Consider the following 24,835-nt stretch of genomic DNA (forward strand, 5'->3'; position numbering starts at 1 on the left):
GCAGCATTCAACATACTATCTCCTGGGCCTTTTCTCTGTTGCTTCCTACCCACTGAGATCAGGATGCTGCACCAGAGGAAAATGAATAGGCCAGGGCCAGCTAGAGGCACAGGCACTGCCACTGCCAGCCACCAAGTTAAGTCTAAGAAACCATGCTGGAGTGGCGGGGGGGTGGGGTGGGGGGGGGTGATGAGATGCCAGACTTGCCTGGGAGGGAGGAGACAGGAAGAGTTTTCTGTGTGGCAGTCCAAAATTTAGTTTATTGCCCTTCATGCACCGTGCCAAGGAGGGTATGCACACTGGCAATGACTGACAAACAGAACAAAGAATTCCATAACTCACTGCTGGGCTTTTGCCATTCAGGTACCGTACTATCATCGGGCTGGGACAACATGCCTTGGCACAGAGCCCGAGGTTGAAGATGCTACAGTGACAACGAAACTGCGGGAAGCTGGTGCTGTAATTATTGGAGTGTCAAACATGCATGAGTTGGGCACAGGAACCACTGGTTGTAACCCTAACAGGTAACATGAGCTATACTCATTGTCTTTGGTATATTATAGGCAAGGTGATTTACCACTGACACAGCCCATACAAATCTATGTTGTAAAAATGAAAAGTAAGGCATAGACAAAATAAATAACCTGTTGCTAAAATCATCTGTAGTACTTGAAGGTTGGCGGGAAATTATAAGCCTGACTTCAATGCCAGGCAAAATAGTGGAAATAATATAAAAAATAAAATTTTGGACACAGACAATAAACATGATTTTTTTTTTTTTTTTTTTTTTTTTTTTTTTTTGAAGTTTAAAATTTTATTAAACAAAATGAAAACAGTACACAGGCAGTATGCCAACAGCAAAAGTACATTGCCCATATGAAACAACAGAGCCCCCCCACCCCCCCCACCGAGTGATACAATATAAGCCTAAAACAAAGGAAGATGAAAAAGGAAAATAAGAAAAGTTTCAAAGTAGACCTCGCCAGGAGCTATAACGAGACCACTGTCGATGAAACGTTCCACAGGAATCATTATTTAAAGCAGTCAATTTGGACATCAAGTAAATTTGGTCAATCTTATGTAACAATTCAGTACGAGAAGGCAAAGAGTCCCGCTTCCAATATGTAGCCACTAAAAGTCTGGCTGCCGTAGCAACCAGGGCCACAAAATGATTCTGATCCACATCCAAACTTCCCAAAGGATAGTTAAGTAAAAATGTTTCCATACGCAATAGGATGGGTAAGCGTAACACATCAATCAGCAGTCGTTGAACCATCTTCCAAAAAGGTACAATCTTAATACAATCCCACCACACATGCCCAAAGGAGCCCAGACACCCACAATTGCGCCAACAGTGCCCGTTCCCACAGTGATAGAAACGATGCACCTTTTCTGGCGTGAGGTACCACTGAAATAGCATCTTATACCCCTGCTCCACTAAGGGAGATGCCAAGGAGACTCTCAGCAGTGTACCATAAAGACAGTCCCATTGTCGATAATCCAAGGCCCTCCCCAGCAAGAGTTCCCAACGATGTTCATATGTGTGGGCCTGTGGTCTAGTGTATAAAAGAGCCCTATAGAGACGGGAAATAAGGCCCACCCCAGATCCCATCCTAAAAACTTGTAAGAAAGCAGAGTCTGCCCCTTCCCATTCCGGGATCACCCTCTTTACCATAAAATCTCGAAGTTGGACATAGGCGAAAAAATCAGTCGAGGGGAGATCATATATAGATTGTAAGGCAGCAAAGGGTACCAGTTGTCCACCCACTACCAGCTGACCTAGGACCCTAAGACCCTCCATTTCCCAACGCCGAAAAATCCCAGTATCTTTAGCAGGCAGAAAATCAGGGGCAAATCTAATGGGAGTAGCATAAAAATAGCGCTGACGTGGGAACCAAGCTCGTCGAACCCGGCTCCACGCATGCAAAGTACATTCCATCCCATAAGATGTCCCAGTCTGCAGATCCCGAAGGATATCAAAAGACAGCCAGGGCACTGCTGCCAAAGGGTAAGTAGGTTGTAAGGCCTGTTCTAGTGAGACCCAGCGCTGGGAGGGATATGCCCAATGAAACAGTCCCTGCAGTTGGGATGCATAGTAATATGTAGAAAAATCAGGAACACCCATTCCCCCATGTAATCTGTCCCAGTACATACGCTCCCTCCGCACCCTAGGGGGTTTACGTGTCCAGATATAAGCAAAGGCCCGCCTTTGTAGCCTAAGCAAGAACCGTTTAGGAACCGAGAGAGGTAGGCAGGAGAACAGATACAAAAAACGAGGCAGCACATTCATACGCAAAGCACTAATCCTACCCATCCAAGACAATCTCAATCCTTCCCATCGATCCAGATCAGCAAATACAGTTCTTAGCAACGGAGGGTAATTCAATTCAAAAAGGTCAGTAAGTCTTCTAGATATACGCACACCAAGGTATTTAATGGATTTAGCCGCCCATCGAAACGAGAACCTAGCACGTAAATCCGTCACCAACAAGTCCGGAAGGGAAACGTTAAGCAATTCAGATTTTTCGATGTTAATTTTAAAGCCAGCCACCACACCAAATGTAGTCAAAACACGAAGCGCCTCCGTCAAAGAACGATGTGGGTGGGTCAAGGTAAACAAAATATCATCAGCATACAATAAAATCTTATGCTCTTCACCACCCACCACAATTCCCTGAATGTCAGCATTCGCACGTATAGAGGCTGCTAAAGGTTCCATGACCAGCGCGAAAATCAGTGGTGACAAAGGGCACCCTTGCCTAGTTCCTCTACAGATCATAAAGTTAGCAGTATATCTTCCATTAACTCTTAAACAAGCCTCCGGGGCAGCATATAATAAAGTCACCCAGTGTAGAAAAGCACCCGAGATGCCCATTTTCTTCAAGGCCGCTAACATAAACGGCCAATAAACCCTATCAAAGGCTTTTTCAGCGTCAACTGATAACAGGACTGCCGGAACAGAATTTTGATGGGCCACTCCAATAAGATCTAACACTCTTCGGATATTATCACCAGGTTGCCTCCCTGAAATAAAGCCACATTGATCTCCATGGACTAGGTAAGGCAGAAAACGTTGCAACCGGACTGCCAAAATACGGGTAAACAGCTTATAATCAACTCCTAACAATGAAATAGGGCGGTAAGACCCACAAAGGAGGGGATCTTTCCCAGGTTTAAGAAGAAGGGAGACCGCTGCCTGACGAAACGAATACGGCAGACAATCCCCCTCCAGAAAAGAATTAAACAATCTAGTCAGAGGATTGACTATATGGGCCTCCATTTTCTTGTAAAACAGGGGGGAAAAGCCATCAACACCCGGTGCCTTGGAAGCAGCCAGATGACGTATAGCCGCTACCACCTCAGCGGGTTGAATAGGGGAAGAGAGCCACTCCGCATCAACTTCCGCCAAACAAGGCAAGGTGACGCTAGATAGAAAAGCATCAATCTCCCCCTCCGTGGATTCAATTTCCGGAGTGTACAGAGTCTGATAGAAGGATAAAAAAGCCTGATGGATGTCCCCATCATCTACACAAAGCTGACCCGAATCATTACGAATCCGAGTTATGGAGTGTTGTGCTTGAATTTGCTTGATCTGTGCAGCTAACAAGCGGCCTGCCCTACCACCCCATTCAAAAAACCGTTGTTTCCGCCTCTGCAGGGCCCAAGCCATGCCCTCTAAATCAAGTTCTTGTAAATCTCTCCGGCACTCCGTCAACGCAACCCCCCCAGCCACCGACGGGGCTCTCTTGTGAGCATTCTCTAGGCGTCGAAGGCGAGACACTAGTTCTAATCTGCGTGCCACTCGACATTGATTTCTGTACGACCCCCTCGAGATACAACAACCCCGAAGGGTAGCTTTAAAACTTTCCCAAAGAATTGCAACATTAATGCCAGCTATGTCGTTGAATACAAAAAATTCCTCGACATCAGTCTCTAAAAGAGTCAAGGTATTGGGATCTTTTAACAAAGAGTCATTCATACGCCACAAGCGACGGCCGCCTCTAACCTGTCCAATCTGTAACTCCAGAGTCAAAGGAGCATGATCTGACCACACCCGGGGCTCAATACTGGAGGCCAGGGCTCGAGGCAGAGCAATACGAGGCAGCATCCACATATCAATTCTAGTATATGAATTATGTTTCGATGAATAAAATGTGTAATCTCGCGTGCCTGGATGTAAATAACGCCACACATCTATCAAATCATGCCTACGCAGGAAGCGCAGCAAAGCTCTTCTGTCGCTTCTAGCGTAGCGGATGGAAGAATTTGAATTATCCTCCTGAGGATAGCAAGTAAGGTTAAAATCTCCACCCACAAGGAGAGTACCTTCTACATGATCCAACAGTACACGTTCTAGCAGTGTAAAGAAGGCCCCCTGACCAGCGTTTGGGGCATAGACATTCAGCAAACTATACAAGGTTCCATCCAGCTCAGCCTTGACCAATATGTAGCGGCCCTCAACATCCCGCACCACCTCTCTCAATACCACCTGGACACGTTTATGTATTAAGATGCCCACCCCCTGGGTCTTTTTCCGGACCTTATTAGAAGAAAGAAAAACGTGTGGGTAGTTGTGGTGTGTAAGCAATTTCTCATAATGAGATTGAAAATGGGTCTCCTGAATAAATCCAACCGCACTATTCAGGCGGCTCATTTCTTTAAATAACAAGCGTCGTTTTTGTGGAGAATTCAGTCCATGTACATTATAAGATAGCAAAGTGAGTTTATCCATTTGTACCAGAAAAGAAAAAGCACATCATTACCAGATCAACCATTAGTTCCAAAGCAGCCAAATCAACCAACCCCTGCAATCGTAACCTTAAGAGAAACATTATACAAACACACTTCCATACAATCATACAAGAAAGCACTCGGTCACTACTTTTCCCAGCACCAACACCCCCCCCTCCCCCCAACCCCCCAACAATACCCCACATGGTCCAGCCACCAAAGCACCTGGTAACCACGGTACAGGAAGTGTAGAGAAACAGTTCACAAAGGGACCCCCAGAACAAGCCCTATAAACAATCTTCGCGACAGATGCCGCTCAGCAAAGAGAAGAAAAAACAGACACAGCACAAAATTGCTAAAGCACATTGCACAAATACAAATGTTCAAGTGGGTGAGGGTGTGGCCGCCTCCAAAGGGCGACGAGCTGCAGCCGATCTAGCCACTCTCTGCCATCCCAGCCCTCTTCCTGATTTGGGCACAGGTGACCTCTGAGGAAGTGGAGCCATTTCTGAAGCTGCCATCAAACCTGCTTCCACCATTCGAGCCTGAACATCCGCCACAGTTATTGCAGTGTAGGTCTTGCCTGCATGTGTAAAAGCCAGTCCGATGGGATAAATCCATCTATATCGAACACTGCGCTCCTGCAGTATACGGGTGCAGTCTCTATACGTGCGACGGCGGGCCAGGGTTGCTGGAGCTATATCAGGATAGACATCAATGTCCGCTTCTTCCCATTTAACAGTTCCCCCAGAGCGCCGCACCGCCCTAAGCACATGTTCTTTATCCATATAGTGATGGAAACAGGCCACAACATCACGAGGACGGTTCACATCACGCGGGCCAGGGATGCGATGAGCCCTATCCAGCAATGGTTTCCCCACTTCCACAGGTAAACCAGCGGACTCCAGGGCCTGAATGCATATATGATCAATCACCTCCATGCAGCGAGAGTCAGAAACTGTGTCAGGCACACCCCGAAAGCGAAGGTTGCACCGTCTGGAGCGATTCTCCAGATCTTCCATCTTTAGGGTGCTTGCATCAGCCTTTTCCTCTAGCGCTGCAATCCTGCCTCTCAAGTGTGTTAATTCAGAGCCATGTGCCTCCACTGCAGTCTCTGTCTCTCCCACTCGATTCCCGATTTCACCCACCTCACGTTTTAGCTCAGCAACAACAGCGTGGATATCAGCTCGAACTGCAGAGATTTCAGATTTTAATTCCTGAAACCAGCCACGCATCTCCAGTTGTAAAGTTGGCAACGTTGCATCGACATGTGAGCCCTCCGCAGCCGCGGTCGGATCGGGCGCCATTTTTGAGCTAGGCTTAGGAGGCCCATTCGGGATCGGTGAAGAAAATGCTTTTATATCGGTTTGTTTTTTTTGCGTCGTCATCGAAACACAGCAAAGCAGCTATACAATCGAATTATAGTTAATATGCAGTGCAGGCACGCGAAATCGCGCGAAGATAGCCAAAATCAGCACGGGGGTCCGCGGAGCTATCTCTCTAGGCTGCCATCAGCCACGATGACGTCACTTCCTCCAAAACATGATTTAAAGAGACAGTCAGCATGGGTTCAGACAAGGGAGATCTTGCCTCACCAATTTATTTGACTTCTTTGAAGATGTGAATAAACAAGTGGTAAAGGTGAGCTGGTTGATGTAGTATGTCTAGATTTTCAGAAAGCTTTTGACAAAGTTCCTCATTAGAGGCTTCTGAGAAAATTAAAGAGTCAGAGGATAGGAGGCAATGTTCAGTTGTGAATTAGGAATTGGTTATTGGGCAGAAAAAAAAAGAAGGTAAGGTTAAATAGCCATTTTTCTCAGTGGAGGAGGGTAAATAATGGAGTACCACAGGGATCTGTTCTAGGACCGGAGCTATTTAACTTATTTATAAATGATCTAGAAATTGGAGTGACAAGTGAGGTGATTAAGATTGCAGATGGCACTAAACTGTTCAAAGTTGTTAAAACACATGCAGACTGTGAAAAATTGCAGGCAGGCCGTAGGAAATTGGAAGACTCTGCATCCAAATGACAGATGAAATTTAATGTGGACGAATGCAAAGTGATGGACATTTGGGAAGAATAACTGAAATCATAGATGCTAGGGTCCACCTTGTGGGTCAGCACCCAAGAAAAAGATCTGGGTGTCGTCATAGACAATATGCTGAAACCTTCCGCTTGATGTGTGGTGGCGGCCAAGAAAGCAAACAAGGCTAGGAATTATTAGAAAAGGGATGGTAAACAAGACTAAGAATGTTATAATGCCTCTGAATTGCTCCATGGTGCAATCTCACCTCTATTGCTTTCAATTCTGGTCACCTTATCTCAAAAGATATATCGGAACTAGAAAAGCGGCCAAGATGATAAAGGGGATAGAACTCCTCTCATATGAGGAAAGATTAAAGAGATTAGGGCTCTTTAGCTTGAAAAAGAGATAGACAAGGGGAGATATTATTGAAGTCTACAAAATCCTGAGTGGTATAGAATGGGTATAAGTGGATCGATTGTTTGTTGTTGTTTTTTTTTTGGGGGGGGGGTTTGTTTGGTTTTTTTTTACTCTCATCAAAAATTACAAAGACAAGGGGACACTCGATGAAGTTACAAGGAGATACTTTTAAAACAAATAGGAGGAAATATTTTTTCAGTCAGAGAATAGTTAAACTCTGGAACACATTGCCAGAGGCTATGGTAAGAGCAGTTAACGTAGCTGGTTTTAGAAAAGGTTTGGACAAATTCCTGGAGGAAAAGTCCATAGTCTGCTATTGAAACAGACATGGGGGAAGCCACTGCTTGCTCTGGATTGGTAACATGGAATGTTGCTGCTATTTGGGATTTTGCTAGCAACTTATGACCTGGATTGGCCATCATGAATACGTGATACTGGGCTAGATGGACCATTGGTCTGATCCAGTAAGGCTATTCTTATGTTCTTATAACTGTTGTGATGGAGAAAGCACTATGCTGCCCAGAGGAGAAGAATGCACTAGTACCAATGGTGATATAGAAATAGAGAAAAATGAAGGCAGATAAAAACCATATGGTTTATGCAATGTTCTCACCCATGCCATCTACTATCCCTTCCTGTCCTTTAGAGATCCTATGTACAGTTCGTGTACCAAGCTTTCTTGAAATCAGATATATTTTTCAGATCTTCTGGGAGGCCATTCTATGAATTCACCACTTTTTCATAAAGAAATATTTCCTCAGATTACTTCTGAGTCTATCCCCTGTCACCATCAGGAATGGTTGAACCATTCCTTGTCTGGAAGCTGGGAGAAAGGATACTGACACCATTGTGCTTTGTTCTGACGCCATGTTCATAATAAGTGTGAGTTCACATACTGGTGTAGCATTGTGCCAGATTTCAGGTCTCGTGCATGGATGTTTGGGTTGGGGGTTTCCCCTATGTTTACCTTTGCTCCGTTCTGTGCTTCCACCACTTTTTTCTACAAATTGCTTTTTTCCTAGTATTACTGTTGAGATTGGCTTCTATGAGCATCTTATCATGGCCCCTTGTACTAGAACATACTTTCCAGTGGAAATACCTGAAATTATTGATGTGATTGGACCAGGCAGCTTGGGCCTTGAGTCTGTTCACCAGTTAGTTAACTATTAAACTGTGATGAAATGAGTTTTGACACCTTTTTTCCTCTTTTCCTTTGCCTCTGGTGGTTTCAGGTTTCATGGTATTGCTAGGAATCCATGCAATCCCCAGCACTACACCGGTGGCAGCTCCAGTGGATCAGCTGCAGCCGTGGCTGCAGGTGAGGGCAAATGATATTACCCAGGAATTAAGCTCTATACATTGGCTTCAGTTGGCGTGAGGAAAAGGACCTGGTTCCTAGCCTTGCCCTTCGTATCTGTTCATGTTGGTCTCCCTGTATGATTTACTCTAGTTCCCAGGACGGGGTATATATTTTCAGTGCTGGCACTACTTGATTTGTGAAGAATGTTGAACAGAGGCTGTGCTCTTCCATAATTGACTGCTTTTATGTTTTGTGTTTTAGGTCTTTGTCCACTGGCTCTTGGCACAGATGGAGGTGGGTCAGTCAGAATTCCAGCTGCTTTCTGTGGAGTGGTGGGACTGAAAGGTATCAATTTTCAGAATCCCAACTACATGCCAAGGTCATCATAGAATTTTAGTTTCTCAAACTGTATTTAAATCCTAGCTCAATGGCATTTACTCTTAGTTCTCTGGGCAGCCAGTAGGGCAAGATTTCTGAATATTTCTAATGAATATGCATGAGAGAGAGAGTTAATGTATGCTGCCTCTAATGCATGCATATCTTTTTCATGTGTATTCATTAAATATAACCTGGAAATCTGACCCTTTGGCATGTGCTGAATCCAAAATCCTCTCACATGTGGCTGGATTTTGGAGCCCATGATTGCAGAATTCTAGACAATGGACACTGGATAAGGAGGACTCGCCACAATGATTAACCTAAAATAAGTTCGGGTGGGGGAATCCTCAGTAATTGAATAGAGGTTTCCAGTACCAGATCCCAGTCCTGGTTATAATTGAATTGGAAACGCAAAAACTAGTGCATGCCTTCCTCTTCCCCTTCCTGCCAAACATTTCCTCTCTCTCCACTCCCTAGAAATCATATATAATGCTGTTAAGTAAAGTTACAAATGCTTTTCAAGGGGGGGCGTGGCTTGGAACCTTGCACAAATGGTCGGGTGAGGAAGGAGCTCCTGCTATTAACAGACATTATATTAAATAAACTAGTGTCAGGAAAAATAGAAAGTTTTGAATTTTTTCAAATTAGTAAATCAGGATGGCCTCCGGTAAACAAACAAAAAATGACGCGGCAATAACAAACGCTGGCAGCGTAAAGCGATCGAAACCGGAGCCGGTGACACCCTCAAAAACTCCATTGCCAAAGGACAGCAAATGGGAAGAAGAAATGTTTAAAGAAATTAAAGCCATAAAAGAAATTGTCTTGTCAAACTCAAAAAAGCTGAACGAGTTACAGGATGAAGTATCCACATTAAATAGGAGAACGGAGGTCTTAGAAAATAAAGTTAACCAACTGGAAAAGAATGTTGAAGGGTTTGAATTTCTAAAGAAAAAACTTATAGAGGACGGAGAGAAAATAGACTTGCTTACCAGGGAGCTGGAGGACTGCTCGAACAGGATGAGGAGGTTGAATTTGAGAGTGATAGGGATACCGGAAGGGGTGGAGAAAGGGAACATGATATCCTTCTTAGAAAACTTCATTATTAAAGTCCTGCCTTTTAAAGCAAAACACCCTATTGAAATAGAAAGGGCACACAGAGTCCCAACCAGAAGACCTGATAAATTTGTTGGACCTAGACCGATAATTTTTAAGGTGTTAAGATTTCAGCATGCCCTAGAAATTATTAGACTTGCAAAAGAAAATCAAAATCTGCGCTGTCAAGATGCCAAGATTCACATTGTCCCAGATTTTGCAAAATCCACAGCACAGAGGAGAAAGCCGTTTTTAGATTTGCGTCCATCACTCAGAGAAATTGGAGCTAAATATGGGTTGTTGTACCCAGCAGTTATGAAAGTTACAATGGGCAATAAAACATTCAGCTTTGATAACCCTGAGAAGCTTAAAGAATTTTTAAATCAAAGAGAGCAGCCTATGAATGAATGAATCTGAGTGGTTTATTCCAGTTGTTTTATATGCTTTATAGTATATATAATACTTGTTTTATATGCTTTATAGTATATATAATATAAAGAATTGTTTTTAAATTTTAAAGTTTATTTTAATATGTTTACAGTGAGGATTTGAATTGCATTCTGAGTTCTATAAGCACTACAAATGCATGAGGTAATATATTGTACTGAACATTCCTCTCTGGAAGATTTACAACTTACAAAATATTCTTATCTGCCTTTTCTTATTGCAGTAAGATTCTAACAAAGGTCTAGTCAAATATTGCAGGAGTAACTTTTAATTATTAGCTGCAGTAAGCATGCAATATATATTGTATGTATAATGTGCTGGGCTATGAGATATGCCTTTTATATAAACTGAAAAAATGGATCCTTTGTACATGATACCACATGTTGGACATTTTTCTGACTCGAAGAAGAAAGAATTTATTTATTTTTTTTCATCACAATGACTGAATTATAGAAGATGAGTACGAAACTAAGAATAATTCTACAGCAGGATTAACAGGAATATGGTGGAACATTATGCTCACTACATTGCCAAGTTGTATGATCACTTGCATATCGAAATGCATAGGGGATATGCCATTCATACTAAAACTTTTGAACTGAGGAGTTCACCTTTCTGTTCAAGAAAGAAAGAGACTGAGACTAAGGAAACTGAGACTAAGGACAAGGAAGATAGCCTTCTCAGAGATCCTGCCAGTACCGAGAGCGGACACAAAGAGACAGAGCGAACTACAATCAATTAACTTTTGGCTGAGGAGATGGTGCGAGGAGGAGGGCTTCCACTTTATTAGGAACTGGACTACCTTCTTGGGGAAGAACAAGCTATACAGAAGAGATGGACTGCACCTTAGCACAGCTGGGACGAGGATGCTGGCACGCAACGTCCAGAACGTCATAGACTTGGCTTTAAACTGAGAAGAAGGGGAAAGCCGATAGTCGACCTGACCTCGACACATCGGACATCAGTACTTGACAAAGGTACTGAACTGGGACAGTGCAAAAGAGGACTCGGGTCTGAGGGTGTATGGGTTGAAAAAGGACCTAAAGATGCATTGCAGGGATCGAGGGCACAAATGGACCAGGTAAGCGGCACCAACACAGAACAACAGGAAACAGAGGGGCAAAGTCATTGTGAAAAAGAGCCCAGGACTGAGTGGGAATTAGGAGAGCAGGAGGTGCAGGGGAAACAGGCAGAGGACGTCACAAACACACAACAGGAGGAGGACGAAGCTCAGGGGCTGGCAAACCATGAGGGAAACTGCAGGAATACCAAAGCACAAGGGAAACAAAGAGAGAGGACAAAACACTGGGTCTTAAACTGCCTATACACAAATGCTAGGAGCCTGAGGGCCAAAATGGGAGAACTGGAAATCACAGCCAGCAATAAGGACCTAGACATAATTGGAGTCACAGAAACGTGGTGGACTGAGGACAATCAATGGGATGTGGCCATACCAGGGTACAAACTATACAGGAGAGACAGGACACATAAAAAGGGTGGAGGAATAGCGCTGTACATAAAAGACTCCATACCATCAGCCAGAACGGAAACAACAGTACGGGCGGATGGCCTGGAATCACTATGGGTTAAGCTACAGGGAGGAGCAGGAGCAGACATTAAACTGGGTCTGTACTACCGCCCACCTGGACAACCGGAAGAAATCGACCAGGAGATGGAGGCTGAACTGAAGCAGGTATGCAGAAGCGGTAATGTGGTGGTGATGGGGGGACTTCAACCATCCTGGGATAGACTGGAGTATTGGGCACTCAAACTGCGCAAGAGAGACAAAATTCATAGAAGTCACGAGGGACTGTTTCATGGAACAGCTGGTCACGGAACCAACAAGGGGCGATGCCACTCTTGACCTAATCTTCAACGGACTAGGGGGGACAGCAAAGGAGGTGGCGGTATTACCCCCACTAGGTAACAGCGATCACAACATGATCCAGTGCAGGCTTGAAATTGGATCATCAAAGGGGAAAAGAACCACAACGACGGCACTCAACTTCAAAAAAGGAAATTATGATGCCATGAGAAAAATGGTGGGAAAGAAGCTCAAAAGCAACATAGGGAAGACGGAATCCGTAGAAAAGGCCTGGACCTTATTCAAGGAGACTGTGCACGAAGCACAAAGCATATGCATCCCCAAGTTCAGAAAAGGGTGCAAAAAAAATAGAACAAAAAACCCAGTGTGGATAACAAGTGCAGTAAAGAAGGCGATAAGCGACAAGAAAGCATCGTTCAGAAAATGGAAAAAAGACCAAACAGAGGAGAACCAAAAAGGGCACAAAGAACACCAGAAAGAGTGTCACCGAGTGGTTAGAAAAGCAAAAAGAGAATACGAAGAGAGACTGGCAAAGGAAGCAACAAACTTCAAGTCGTTCTTCAGATACGTCAAGGGGAAGCAACCGGCGAGAGAAGAAGTGGGACCATTGGACGATGGAGACAGAAAGGGAGTTGTAAAAGAAGAGAAAGAGATAGCTGACAGGTTAAATGAGTTCTTCACGTCAGTCTTCACGATGGAGAATATAACCACCATTCCGGAACCCGAGGAGATCGTAATAGGAGACCAAGACGATAAGCTGGTCGATTTAGAGGTAAGCCAAGAGGATGTACTCAAGCAGATCGACAGACTAAAGAGCGACAAATCGCCGGGTCCGGATGGCATTCACCCAAGGGTACTCAAGGAACTAAAAGATGTAATAGCGGAGCCACTTCGACAGATATGCAACCTATCCTTAAAAACCGGAGAGATCCCGGAGGATTGGAAAATAGCAAATGTCACGCCCATCTTCAAGAAGGGCGCAAGGGGGGACCCGGGAAACTACAGGCCGGTGAGCCTGACCTCAGTCCCGGGAAAGATGATGGAGGCACTGATTAAAGACAGCATCTATGAGCACATCGAAAAAAATGGGCAGCTAAAACCGAGTCAACACGGCTTCTGCAAGGGTAGGTCATGCCTCACAAACTTATTGTACTTCTTTGAGGGAGTGAACAGCCAGGTGGATAAAGGGGAATCTATAGACATCATTTACCTTGACTTCCAAAAAGCCTTCGACAAGGTGCCACACGAGAGACTGCTTAAAAAGATATGGAACCACGGGGTACAAGGGGAGGTCCACCGATGGATCAAAAACTGGCTGGCAAACAGGAAGCAGAGGGTTGGCGTAAAGGGCCACTACTCAGACTGGAAAGGGGTCACGAGCGGAGTTCCGCAGGGGTCGGTGCTGGGACCACTCTTGTTCAATATCTACATAAATGACCTAGAGGCGGGAACTAAGTGTGAAGTCATTAAATTTGCAGATGACACCAAACTATACAGCAGGGCTCAAACCAAGGAAGACTGCGAGGATCTCCAAAAGGATCTAACGCAGCTGGAAAAGTGGGCCGAAAAGTGGCAGATGAGCTTCAACGTGGGGAAATGCAAGGTCATGCACGTGGGGAAAAAGAACCCGATGTTCACATACAAAATGGGGGGAACACCACTAGGGGTTAGTAACCTGGAGAGAGACCTGGGAGTGATGGTAGACGCAACACTGAAGGCATCGGCGCAATGCGCCACAGCCTCTAGGAAAGCAAACAGAATGCTGGGTATCATTAAGAAGGGTATTACGACCAGGACGAAGGAAGTCATCATGCCGCTGTATCGTGCAATAGTACGGCCGCATCTGGAGTACTGTGTCCAGTACTGGTCGCCGTACCTCAAGAAAGACATGGCGGTACTTGAGGGAGTACAAAGAAGAGCAACCAAACTGATAAAGGGAATGGAAAATCTCCCATATTCTGACAGATTGAAGCAGTTGGGACTTTTCTCCCTGGAAAAGCGAAGACTTAGAGGAGACATGATAGAAACCTTCAAGATCCTGAAGGGCATAGAAAAAGTAGACAGGGACAGATTTTTTAAATTAAGGGGCACCACAAGTACAAGGGGGCACTTGGAGAAATTGAAAGGGGACAGGTTTAGAACAAACGCTAGGAAGTTCTTTTTCACTCAGAGGGTAGTGGACACATGGAACGCGCTTCCAGAGGCTGTTGTAGACAAGAAAACATTAAATGGTTTCAAAGAAGGTTTGGATAGATTCCTAGAAGAAAAAGGGATTGGGGGGTATAGATAGGTATAGACCATTGCTCAGACAATGGGCCTGATGGGCCGCCGCGGGAGCGGACCGCTGAGCAGGATGGACCTATGGTCTGCCTCAGCGGAGGCAACTTCTTATGTTCTTATGTTCTTATGTTCAGATACGATTGGTATGATGAAACGAGAATCTTTATTCAGAAAAGACACCAGCATCGAAAATGGAATTCTTGGAACTATTTGTTTATTGATTTGAATCTTCATCGCAGATATCATCTTTGGACTGAGCAGTGGTTATTGTGCAAGGGAAGGACATATATAATTAACTGGCATGTCTTGTGCTTATTGCATATTAGGAGATGGATTGCATTCCTTGTGTCTCATTGCTCATTCTATAGCTCCTGAAATTCTAACCTTAATATATTATCGTAGTATGACTAGGAAGATATAAGAAAAAAGGAGAAAGAAGAACTGGAATATTGAGTTTTATGACTCCATTACTGTTTATAACTATGATTTTGGGATCAATTGGAAGTAAATTTGTGCGCAGGGAATGTGACGCACTAGGATCTTTCACTGAGGAATATTCTTTCAAAAATGATCTTATCTTTGATCTAGTGCTGAACTCATTCTGTATAAGAATTAATATTTCAATATATTTAATTTTAATTTTAATTGCTTTTCATTGAATCTCATTGATAGCTATAGAATATATTTTCAATAGGGAATATCTAATTCTAATATGAATCAAATTCATATGTCTTTAGTGATGGAAAATTTATTAATTAACATCTGTACACTTCTAAAGAGGATGGTTACTGTGCACATATGAGCAGTAGCGATTTGATTTCATTATGAGTAAATTATAGATTTATAATTTGTCTCCTTTTATACATGTTAATATTATATGTTAAAGGATATTAAGAATAATTAGTTATTGATTATCCAAGCAAGATAATCTTAATATTATCTTCACATTAGATCAATTAGATCTATACAGCTTGGGAATTGGTTGTTGAGGTTTTTGATGGATATTTATGGAATGATTATAATAATAACAAGAGAATTATATAAAAAGATGAATATATTATAATATTGTCTTAATATTGTGGTCTGTTGGGGAACTTTCTGGACTCATCTGTACTTATATGTGTGATTCCAAGTTATATATGTCATTATTTAGGGGGGGATGGGTGGGAATGGGATTAACAAAGGGATTGATAATAACTGGGGGAAGTGTTATATTCTAATGAAGAGGGTTTGGAAAATGGCATCTAATCATGAATTAATTTGTTATTTATTCTTTACATTTGAGAAGAGATTTTTGATAATTATTAAATATAATGGAGACTAAAATTTTTTCCCTTAACGTTAATGGTCTCAATCATCCTGTAAAAAGGAAAAAAATGCTTACTTTCTTGAAAAAACAGAAAGCTGATATATACTTCATCCAAGAGACGCATCTTTCAGATGTTGAATCAAAAAGACTCGAAGGCGAATGGTTAAAGCACTGTTTTTTTGCCCCTGCAGTTAGGAAAAAAGCGGGGGTTGCTATTTTAATAAGTACCGTAATAAATGTTCAGCTTCATTTAAAATGTTGGAGTTTGATCCCTTAGGAAGATGGATTAAGGTGGAAATGAGAATGGGAAATAATATCTTGACCTTGATTAATGTCTACGCCCCGAATTCGAATCAAAATGATTATTTTAAATCAATACTCCCACTGGCTGCTTCTAATTTAATTGTAACTGGAGATTTCAATGCTGTGATGGATCCTTTTATGGATAAAAAACCAAGTAAAAATATAAAATCTTTAGGGTTAGAAAATCTGGTAAATTCTTGTGATTTAAAAGATATATGGCGAATTCTTCATTTTAATGATCAGGAATTTTCTTTTTTTTCACAAGTTCATAAATCTCTTTCAAGAATTGATTATGTTTTTGTTTCAAATTCATTGGTAAAACAGGTGCTACAAGCTTCCATTGATCCAATTATTTTGTCAGATCATGGAGGGGTATGGATTAAATGTAGTTTAGATAAACAGGAAATAAATAGATCAGTTTGGAGATTTGATAATACACTGATTGCAGATTCAGTTTTTCTTGAAGAATTTAAGGAAAAGATATCTGAATTTTTCCAAATCAATAATACAGTGGATATCAACACTGAAATATTGTGGGATGCTTTTAAAGCTACTATGAGAGGTCATATCATTTCTTATTCGGCACATACTAGGAAATTATTGGTTAAACAATTCACTGATCTGGAAAATGAAATTAAATTTCTAGAATCTAAATTAATTAGTAATTGGCAGAAAGATACTTTACAAGAACTCTTAAAAGTAAAAGGGAAATATAATGAGATTTCTTCAAGATTGGCGAGGAAAGATTTATTTTCCCAGCAAACTTTGTATTATGGAAGTTCCAATAAGGCGGGAAGATTACTTGCAAATTATCTTAAAGCAAAAAAAAGAAAAGTAAAAATAATAGCAATTAAAGATAGTAATGGAAACTTGCATACTCAGATTAATGATATTTTAAATCAATTTCTTAATTTTTATAAAGATTTGTATTCTTCCGAGTCTTATGCTGATAAACTTCAAAGTGGTGTGGAATTTTTAAATTTATTAGTGGGTCCAAAACTTCCTGATCATATAAAAAGAAGATTAGATGAGCCTATATCATTAAAAGAAGTAGAAACTGCATTGAAGTCTCTTAGAGTTGGATCCGCTCCAGGTGGGGATGGTTTTACAGTAGAATTTTATAAAACATTTCAAAATGCGTTACTCCCTCATTTATTAAATTTATATCAATATCAACTAAATAAAGGTTGTATTACAGGTACTATGGCAGAATCTTTAACTATTGTTTTACCTAAGCCAAATAGAGATCCTACTTCGGTATCAAATTATAGGCCGATATCTTTAATTAATGTAGATGGAAAATTACTGGCTAAAACTTTGGCTATGAGATTGGCTAAGGCTCTCCCTTATATAATTGATGTACATCAAACTGGATTCATTGCGAATAGACATTCTTCTGGTAACACAAGATTGACATTCCACACTTTAAATTTAACTAAAAATATGAATGATCCGGCTTTTGCCATATCTTTAGATGCAGAAAAAGCATTTGACAGAGTGGAATGGGATTTCATGTATCAAGCATTGGAATGGTTTGGTATAGGTTCAAGATTTATTCAAATGGTTCAGACTTTGTATAGCTCCCCTATGGCAAGATTATATATCAATAATAAAATGTCAGTTCGTTTTCATTTACATAGGGGAGTTAGACAGTGTTGTCCACTATCTCCTTTGCTTTTTGATATAGTATTAGAAACCCTATTATTAGCTATTAATCAAGCAAAGGGGATACAGGGTATTCCTCGTAACGATTGGGAATATAAGTTCTCTGCTTATGCAGACGATATTTTATTATATTTGAGAAATCCTGTTTCCTCCATTCCTTGTTTGTTAGACTTGATAGACAAGTTCGGTAAATTTTCAGGATATAAAATAAATTGGAATAAGTCTGAACTTCTTCCACTCAATGTACATTGTTTAAAAAATATGTTTGAGTCCTTTTCTTTCGTTTGGAAGGATGATGGTTTAAAATATTTAGGAATATGGATTAAAAATACAGTAGATGAGACTGTAAAAGAAAATGAAAAAAGGCTGTTAAAAAAGGTTACGGAATTATGTGAGCATTGGAATCCATTACATTTATCTTGGTGGGGGAGAGTTCAAACGGTTAAAATGATGATTCTACCTGTAGTTTGCTATCAAATGGGTATGATACCAGTATTTTTTCATGGATCTTTTTATAAAAAATTGAACTCGATTATTATAAAATTTATTTGGCTTGGTAAAACTCCTAGAATTGCTATAGCATCTTTGCAAAGACCAATTAAGGAGGGCGGGGTAAATTTTCCAAACTTTTATAGGTACCATCAAGCCTATATTTTACGTCAAGGTATGTATTGGGTCCTCCCGGATCTCATTGAGTATACTCCTGATTGGTTATATTTGGAATGGCGACTCATGTTTCCTTTACATCTTTCTCATGTGCTCAGTATCAAGATGCCCAGATTGTACAAAGAAAATAGAATTCTAATGGATACTTGGAAAACATTACGGTTTGTCAGTAATTTAACAGCAATTACTATTAATAATTCAACGAATCAATCCATATGGCTAAACTCCAAGATTCAAATTGGCGGTTTTAAGATCGTCTGGAAACATTGGATAATTGCAGGTATCAGAACTTTAAATGATGTAATTACTAATGGTAAGCTGCTGGATTTTACACAATTGCAACATAAATTTGGGCTTCACAAATCGCAATTTTTTCGTTGGTTGCAATTGAAGCAGGCCATTCAGGCAGGGTTCCCTGAATGGAAAAATTTGAATAATCAACCTAGCATAGAATTTTTATGTTTTCAGGCGGACTTTCTGGGACATCAGGCCGCACACTGGTATAAAACTATTAGTGAATTGGTTAAAAAAAAGCCTAAAAATACTCTTAGGGATATTTGGAGCATTGAGATTAAGCATGATATTTCAGCATCTCAATGGCCACAAATTTGGTCTTGGAGAATGAGATGTACAATGTCAGCGTCTATGAAACAAACTTGGTTTTTTTTGTTACATAGAGCTTTTTGGACCCCAGTTAGATTGCAAAAGTTAAATAGTTCTTTGTCTAATAGATGCTGGCATTGTAATCTGGATATAGGGACTTTAGATCATCTTTTGTTCTATTGTCCCCATATCTTAGCCTTTTGGAACTCAATCTGGGATCAAGTAAATTGTTTATTGGAAAATCACGTCGCATTAACTTATGATACTGTACTTTTTGGTATGTCTATGAGAAAAAAGAGTCAGATATCAATGTGTAATAACAAACTTTTATTGATTTTGACCGGAGTAGCCATTCAACATATTACTAATAACTGGAAAGACCATAGTAGGCTCAATTTTAAGTTTTGGTGGAATTCAGTTTGCCACATATACAGAATGGAAAGATCAATAGCGGTGCAAAATGGAAATTATAAAAACTTCATTAAAATTTGGGAACCATTAACGTCCTTTTGTCATGATTGATGCCATTTTCCTAATATTTCTATATTTAATATGTAAGATAAGGGTGGGGTGGGGGGAGGGTTTCTATTACATGTAAAATAAAAATTACTAAAAGGATTTCAGGATGGGAGAGGGAGGGTTATATTTACAACTATAAGTTATAATGATAAGATGTACAAGTGGTTAAATCTATGTTATTGTGTTGCAATTTTTGTACACTTGATGAAAGTTTTAAAATGAATAAAGAATTATAAAAAAACAAAAACAAATGCTTTTCAAGAAAAAGTTTGAAATAGTGTTGGCATATCACTGTTTGTCTCTTACATGATTTTTTGTTCTTCAATGTGTAGGGGATATAAGAGAGGTGACTCTTTTTTTAAATTGTATTTGTGTGCAGATTGATTGTAAAGCACTTTGTGCCACATTTCTGAGAGAGAAGTTGCACTTTTAAATACAATTCTGTTCTGACCATTGGTCTGACCCAGTAAGGATATTCTTATGTTCTATGTATTTCAGTGTCCAGAGCAATTCTGGGGCCTGTGAAATAAGCCTCCGGGTTTCAGATTATGCCATAGTCTGCAGAACTACTTGTGCTTATCGTTATGTAATTTTATTTTCTTTCTGACAGGGACATTTGGCCGAATCAGTGATCATGGCTGTCTTCCACTCTCTTATTCCACTGTCAGCTTGGGTAAGAGAGTAATAGGTGATATTTAAGGGATTTTGGTAAAGACAGTAAGTAAAGGAGATTAGCAGAAGCATCTAACATAAGCGTGTTCAGGTACAAACAGGTGAGATAGGAGAGGAAAGAATAAATGCTGGAGGTGGTATTGAATGTACTGGGGAATCTGTGCAATGCCCAGCACTATACCAGTGACAGCTCAGTGGATTAGCTGCAGGTGAGGGCAAATGTTGGTACCAGGAGATAAGATTTATGGGGCTCATAATAATTTTTTTAAAAAGTCTAAAAAGTGGCCTAAATGGGTACTTGGACGATCAAAAAGCCTGATCGTCCAAGTACCCATAACCAAAGCTGGTTTTAGACATATCTAAAACCAGCTTAGGCCTTTCCCCTGCCTCTAAATGCATAGAGTGAAAAGAAGCGTTTTTAGAGGACAGGAAAGGGCGGGAGGTGGACTGACCTACACTTAGTCGTACAGCAGGTATAACCAAACCTTTTGACAGGTTGCCTAGTCTGCACTTATACGTTTTGACTTAGACCAAGTCAAAACAGGTATAAGTGCCGAAAAAGGGCCCACTGAGCTGATGGCGGCTGGCGCGATCAGCTCAGCGGCCCGGCAACCTACCCATCCCCTACCGCAACCATCGCGGCAGGAGAGATGGCTCATCTCCCCTGCCGTGATGGAGATCACCCCTCTACCCGAACTGCCGTGACCCGGGCAGGAGAGATGCCCAATCTCTTCTGCCGCGGTTTGTGGCAATTCAGGTAGAGGGGTGTTTGCCATCATAGCAGGGGAGATAGCCAATCTCTCCTGCTGCAATAATGATCCCAAAGTTCCGTCAGCCGCAGCACTTCAGATCGCTATCGCGGCAGGAGAGATAGCCAATCTTTCCTGCTGCGATGCATCACCCCCCCTCGACAAGTTCGGGCAGGAGGGAGCCCAAGCTTTCCTGCTCCGGTGACACCCACCCCGCCGCCTACGATCGGGCCAGGAGGGAGCCCAAGCCCTCCTGCCCAGGCAAGCCGCACGCCGCTGACTACGATTTGGCCAGGAGGGAGCCCAAGCCCTCCTGCCCAGGCGACCCCAACCCTGCCGACTACGATCGGGCCAGGAGGGAGCCCAAGCCCTCCTGGCCTGGTGACCCCCACACCCCGCCGACTACGATACGGGCAGGAGGGATCCCAGGCTCCTGCCCTCAGCGCACCACCCAAACCCCCGATCGGCTCCAAACTCGCCGACCCCATGACCACCTACCGACCCCTCGACCCCCGTCCAACTTTTTTTACGGAGATGGGGCTTGGGGGTGGGGGGGTCGAGGGGTCGGCAGGGGGCATGGGGTCGGCGGGTGGGGGGGCCGATCGGTGGTTCGATCATGGGAGGGGGTGCATCGAGGGCAGGAGGGCTTGGGCTCCCTGCTGCCCAGAATGTAGTCGGTGGGGTAGGGGGTTCACCGGGCCAGGAGGGCTTGGACTCCCTCCCAGCCCAATCATGGTGGGGGTGGGGGTGTCGGCAGTCACCGGGCCAGGAGGGCTTGGGCTCCCTCCTGGCCCGATCGTTGCTGGTGTGGGGGGAATTCTGTAACCGGTGTTCTTTTTGACTGACACCGGTTACAGAATCCAGCTTTTAGGTGAAGAACTGGCTCCTCCTTCGCCTAAAAGCCCTTGTTTTGGGCGTTTGGGACTTAGGCTTTTTGTAGGTTGATTATATGGTGTAAGTTTAGATGTAGTGGTGGTCTGGGCGATTAAATAGCTGAATGTAGAGGCAGGCCATTATTTTTAAAAAAAACTCCTTTTGGATGTTTTTTTTGATAATGGACATTTTTCCTGTTTCTACTTTCAACGTTTGGAGCCTTAGGCCCAAAGGGGACTTAGACGGTTTTTTTGATTATGCCCCTCCACATGTTGTAGGTGAAGAGACCACACAAGCTCTAGATTAATGAATTTCCTGCCTGTGCAAGGAATGTTTACTTTTATAGATGCAGCAGTTTGCTAGTAAAAATATCTGAAAACCTAAGAGAATAGAGGTTGCATTTCCTGTTCAAGAGAATGCCAACATGTCGTGGAGGTCTAAATGGGCAGTATAATCATTAATGGCTTTCATGGTGTTTATTACCCCAAAATGTAATTTTAGCTTTAAATATGTGTTCTCATTCTGTTCTTAACTGGCTTTGGATCTCTTTCTTTTTTTTGCACTTGATAGGTCCAATCAGCACCTGTGTACTGGATGCTGCTATTGCCTATACCTTGCTGGCAGGCCCAGATCCACAGTACCCATATGGTGAGTTAGGCACTGTTTAATTATTATAGATTCTATCACCTCCATTTTACCCCCCCCTAAAAAAAATTGTACAGTGGAACCTTGGTTTAAGAGCATAATTTGTTCCAGAAGTATGCTCGTAAACCAAATTGCTCGCTTTGATTCGTTCCACCTCCTCTTCCCTGTGCTGGGCTGGACTGGGCTATGAACATTTGCGCATGCTCAAAGCCTTCTGGTCTCGCTCTCTCCGAGATTCTCAGATTCAGAATCTCGGAGAGAGCGAGACCAGAAGGCTTTGAGCATGCGTAAGTGCTCAAAGCCCAGTCCAGTCCAGCCCAGCACAGGGAAGAGGGAGGATCTCCGTCACACCGCCCAGCCCAGCACAGGGAAGAGGGAGGATCTCCATCGCACCGCCCAGCCCAGCCCAGGCCAGAAGAGGGAGGATCTTCAGGCACCGGCACCTCCTGTGCATTGGTGCTGGTGCCGGTGCCCAATCGGGGTAAGCAATGTTGTTGCGGTGCTCGGAGGGGGGGGGAGATGCTGGATTGCTGGGGGGGATGCCGGATCGTGGGGGAGTGGCGCTCGTAAACCGAGTCAAACTCGGTTCCCGAGGCGCCGATTTTGCAAATGTTTTGCTCGTCTTGCAAAACACTCGCAAACCGGTGCACTCGTAAACCGAGGTTTGACTGTATATGCAGTTTGAGCTAGCTGGTTAAGGCTGGCATGAGAAATTTTTGCTGATTAACAGGTATAGAATACTTATCTGGATCAGGAAAGAATTGCTGTCTCATGAGCAGTCCGGGAGAGAAATGCAAGATTTGTCTTTGGCTTTTTCCAATTGTAGTTCAGGAGAAAAGTTTTGTTGTGGATTTAGCAGCTATTATATTGGTGAATTGAGCCAATTGTGTCCATCCTCTCCAAAGGCTCAGTGCGGATTATATAATAAAACTATCATTTATTTATAATATTGTAATTAATTAATTTTAGTATTTACTGTATATACCACTTACCCAAGTGGTTTATATTCAGGTACTCAAGAATTTCTCCCTATCTGTCATAAAAGCAAACAAAATATGTCAGTCCTTGCATGTGACCTAGCACCTGTGCTTTCCTTCCACAGGATTAAACCAGCCAGCGCTTTCTCTAGATGGAATCTTCTCTCCAGACTTGAAGGGCATTACCCTAGGAGTGGATTGGACCTTTTTTAAGGTACTTCTGCCAGTTCACGTTCCCTGACCCACTGTGTTAAGTTTTCTAGATGTCTTTTACTTAGGAATGTTCACTTCTGCATTCTTTTATACTATTCCTACATATTTGGAGGAAAATTCAATAAATGCTGCTGAGATGATGCATGAGCATTTAAATCATGTCAAAGTCTGGTGTAAGTGCTTATGCCTAACTGTTGGCAGGTAGGTGCATGACTCCTAATATTCCGTAACCTGTGCATGTAACCTATTCCTCTCATGGTCACCACCTCCTAAAAATTGCATGAAACAGATATAGTTTATTATTTATAGTCCACATTTAACAAGGCGAATTATAACATTCACAATAAATAAATAGAAAGTGCGCAGCTTCAAAAATAGTGACTAAGGGCAGTTGGCCATTTAAGTAAAATTGGCTAACAGCCAATTATAAAATTAAGGTGCACATGCAGTTGGCCTTGTTCTATATATTTGGTGCCCAGCTTTGCACACAGGGTGTAAAGTTGGGCACCCATTTTCATAGAATTAGGATGGGGGGGGGGAATTGAATACTGTCATGTTCAATTCTGCAGTTTCCTTAAACACCCAGTTCTGTTTGTTCAACTAAAACTTGGTAGAATGGGACTTCATTTTGACATTTGACTTATACTTCTCTAAACCTCTCCTCCATATCACATCCACATTGTTCTCTCGCTCCCCTATGCTCTTGAGAAAGCAATCAATGTATCTTAATGCTTCAGATCTTCCCTCCCCCCCCCCACACCTTCTCTTTCTCTTTCATCTTTCAGCCTCTGCCAAGCTGGGTTTAAGATCTTGCTGACATGTCCCATCCTGCATCAATGCTATTAGGCCATTCACTGTTCTGATGGATAGTTGAGGAGAAGGTCCTGTTCTATATAAGTGTGTGTTGTCAGCCCTGCAAGAATACAATGCTGCTGACCTGGGAGCAGATAGGTTGTGGGTTTAATAGCAAATTTGAAAAGCTGCAGAGTTGCTTTTGGCTTCCAGCATCCCTACTGTGGAAATGTGGGTTTGGCAGGTTATGATGTATATGACCCTGGTTTATGATCTGTGATTCAGTTCAAAGGACTTTGCTATAAGTTATTTGTACAATGTCCTATGCTCAAAATTTTAGGGAGACTTTTCA

At 42.3% G+C, this 24,835-nt stretch overlaps 1 protein-coding gene across 2 annotated transcripts in view; it reads left to right on the forward strand.

Annotated features, from left to right (window-relative positions):
• The window catches only part of LOC117359191 (fatty acid amide hydrolase-like), a 110,187-nt gene that overhangs the window by 34,454 nt on the left and 50,898 nt on the right, over positions 1-24,835 (forward strand). For both annotated transcript variants that reach the window (XM_033941520.1, XM_033941519.1), the window contains exons 8-13: positions 364-524; positions 8,408-8,493; positions 8,737-8,820; positions 20,173-20,235; positions 22,427-22,504; positions 23,604-23,692. In XM_033941520.1, the coding sequence (XP_033797411.1) occupies positions 364-524; positions 8,408-8,493; positions 8,737-8,820; positions 20,173-20,235; positions 22,427-22,504; positions 23,604-23,692 (561 nt within the window). The remainder of the gene's footprint in view (positions 1-363; positions 525-8,407; positions 8,494-8,736; positions 8,821-20,172; positions 20,236-22,426; positions 22,505-23,603; positions 23,693-24,835) is intronic.

Source organism: Geotrypetes seraphini, chromosome 4 (assembly GCF_902459505.1).
Source record: "Geotrypetes seraphini chromosome 4, aGeoSer1.1, whole genome shotgun sequence".
NCBI classification, from domain to species: Eukaryota; Metazoa; Chordata; class Amphibia; order Gymnophiona; family Dermophiidae; genus Geotrypetes; species Geotrypetes seraphini.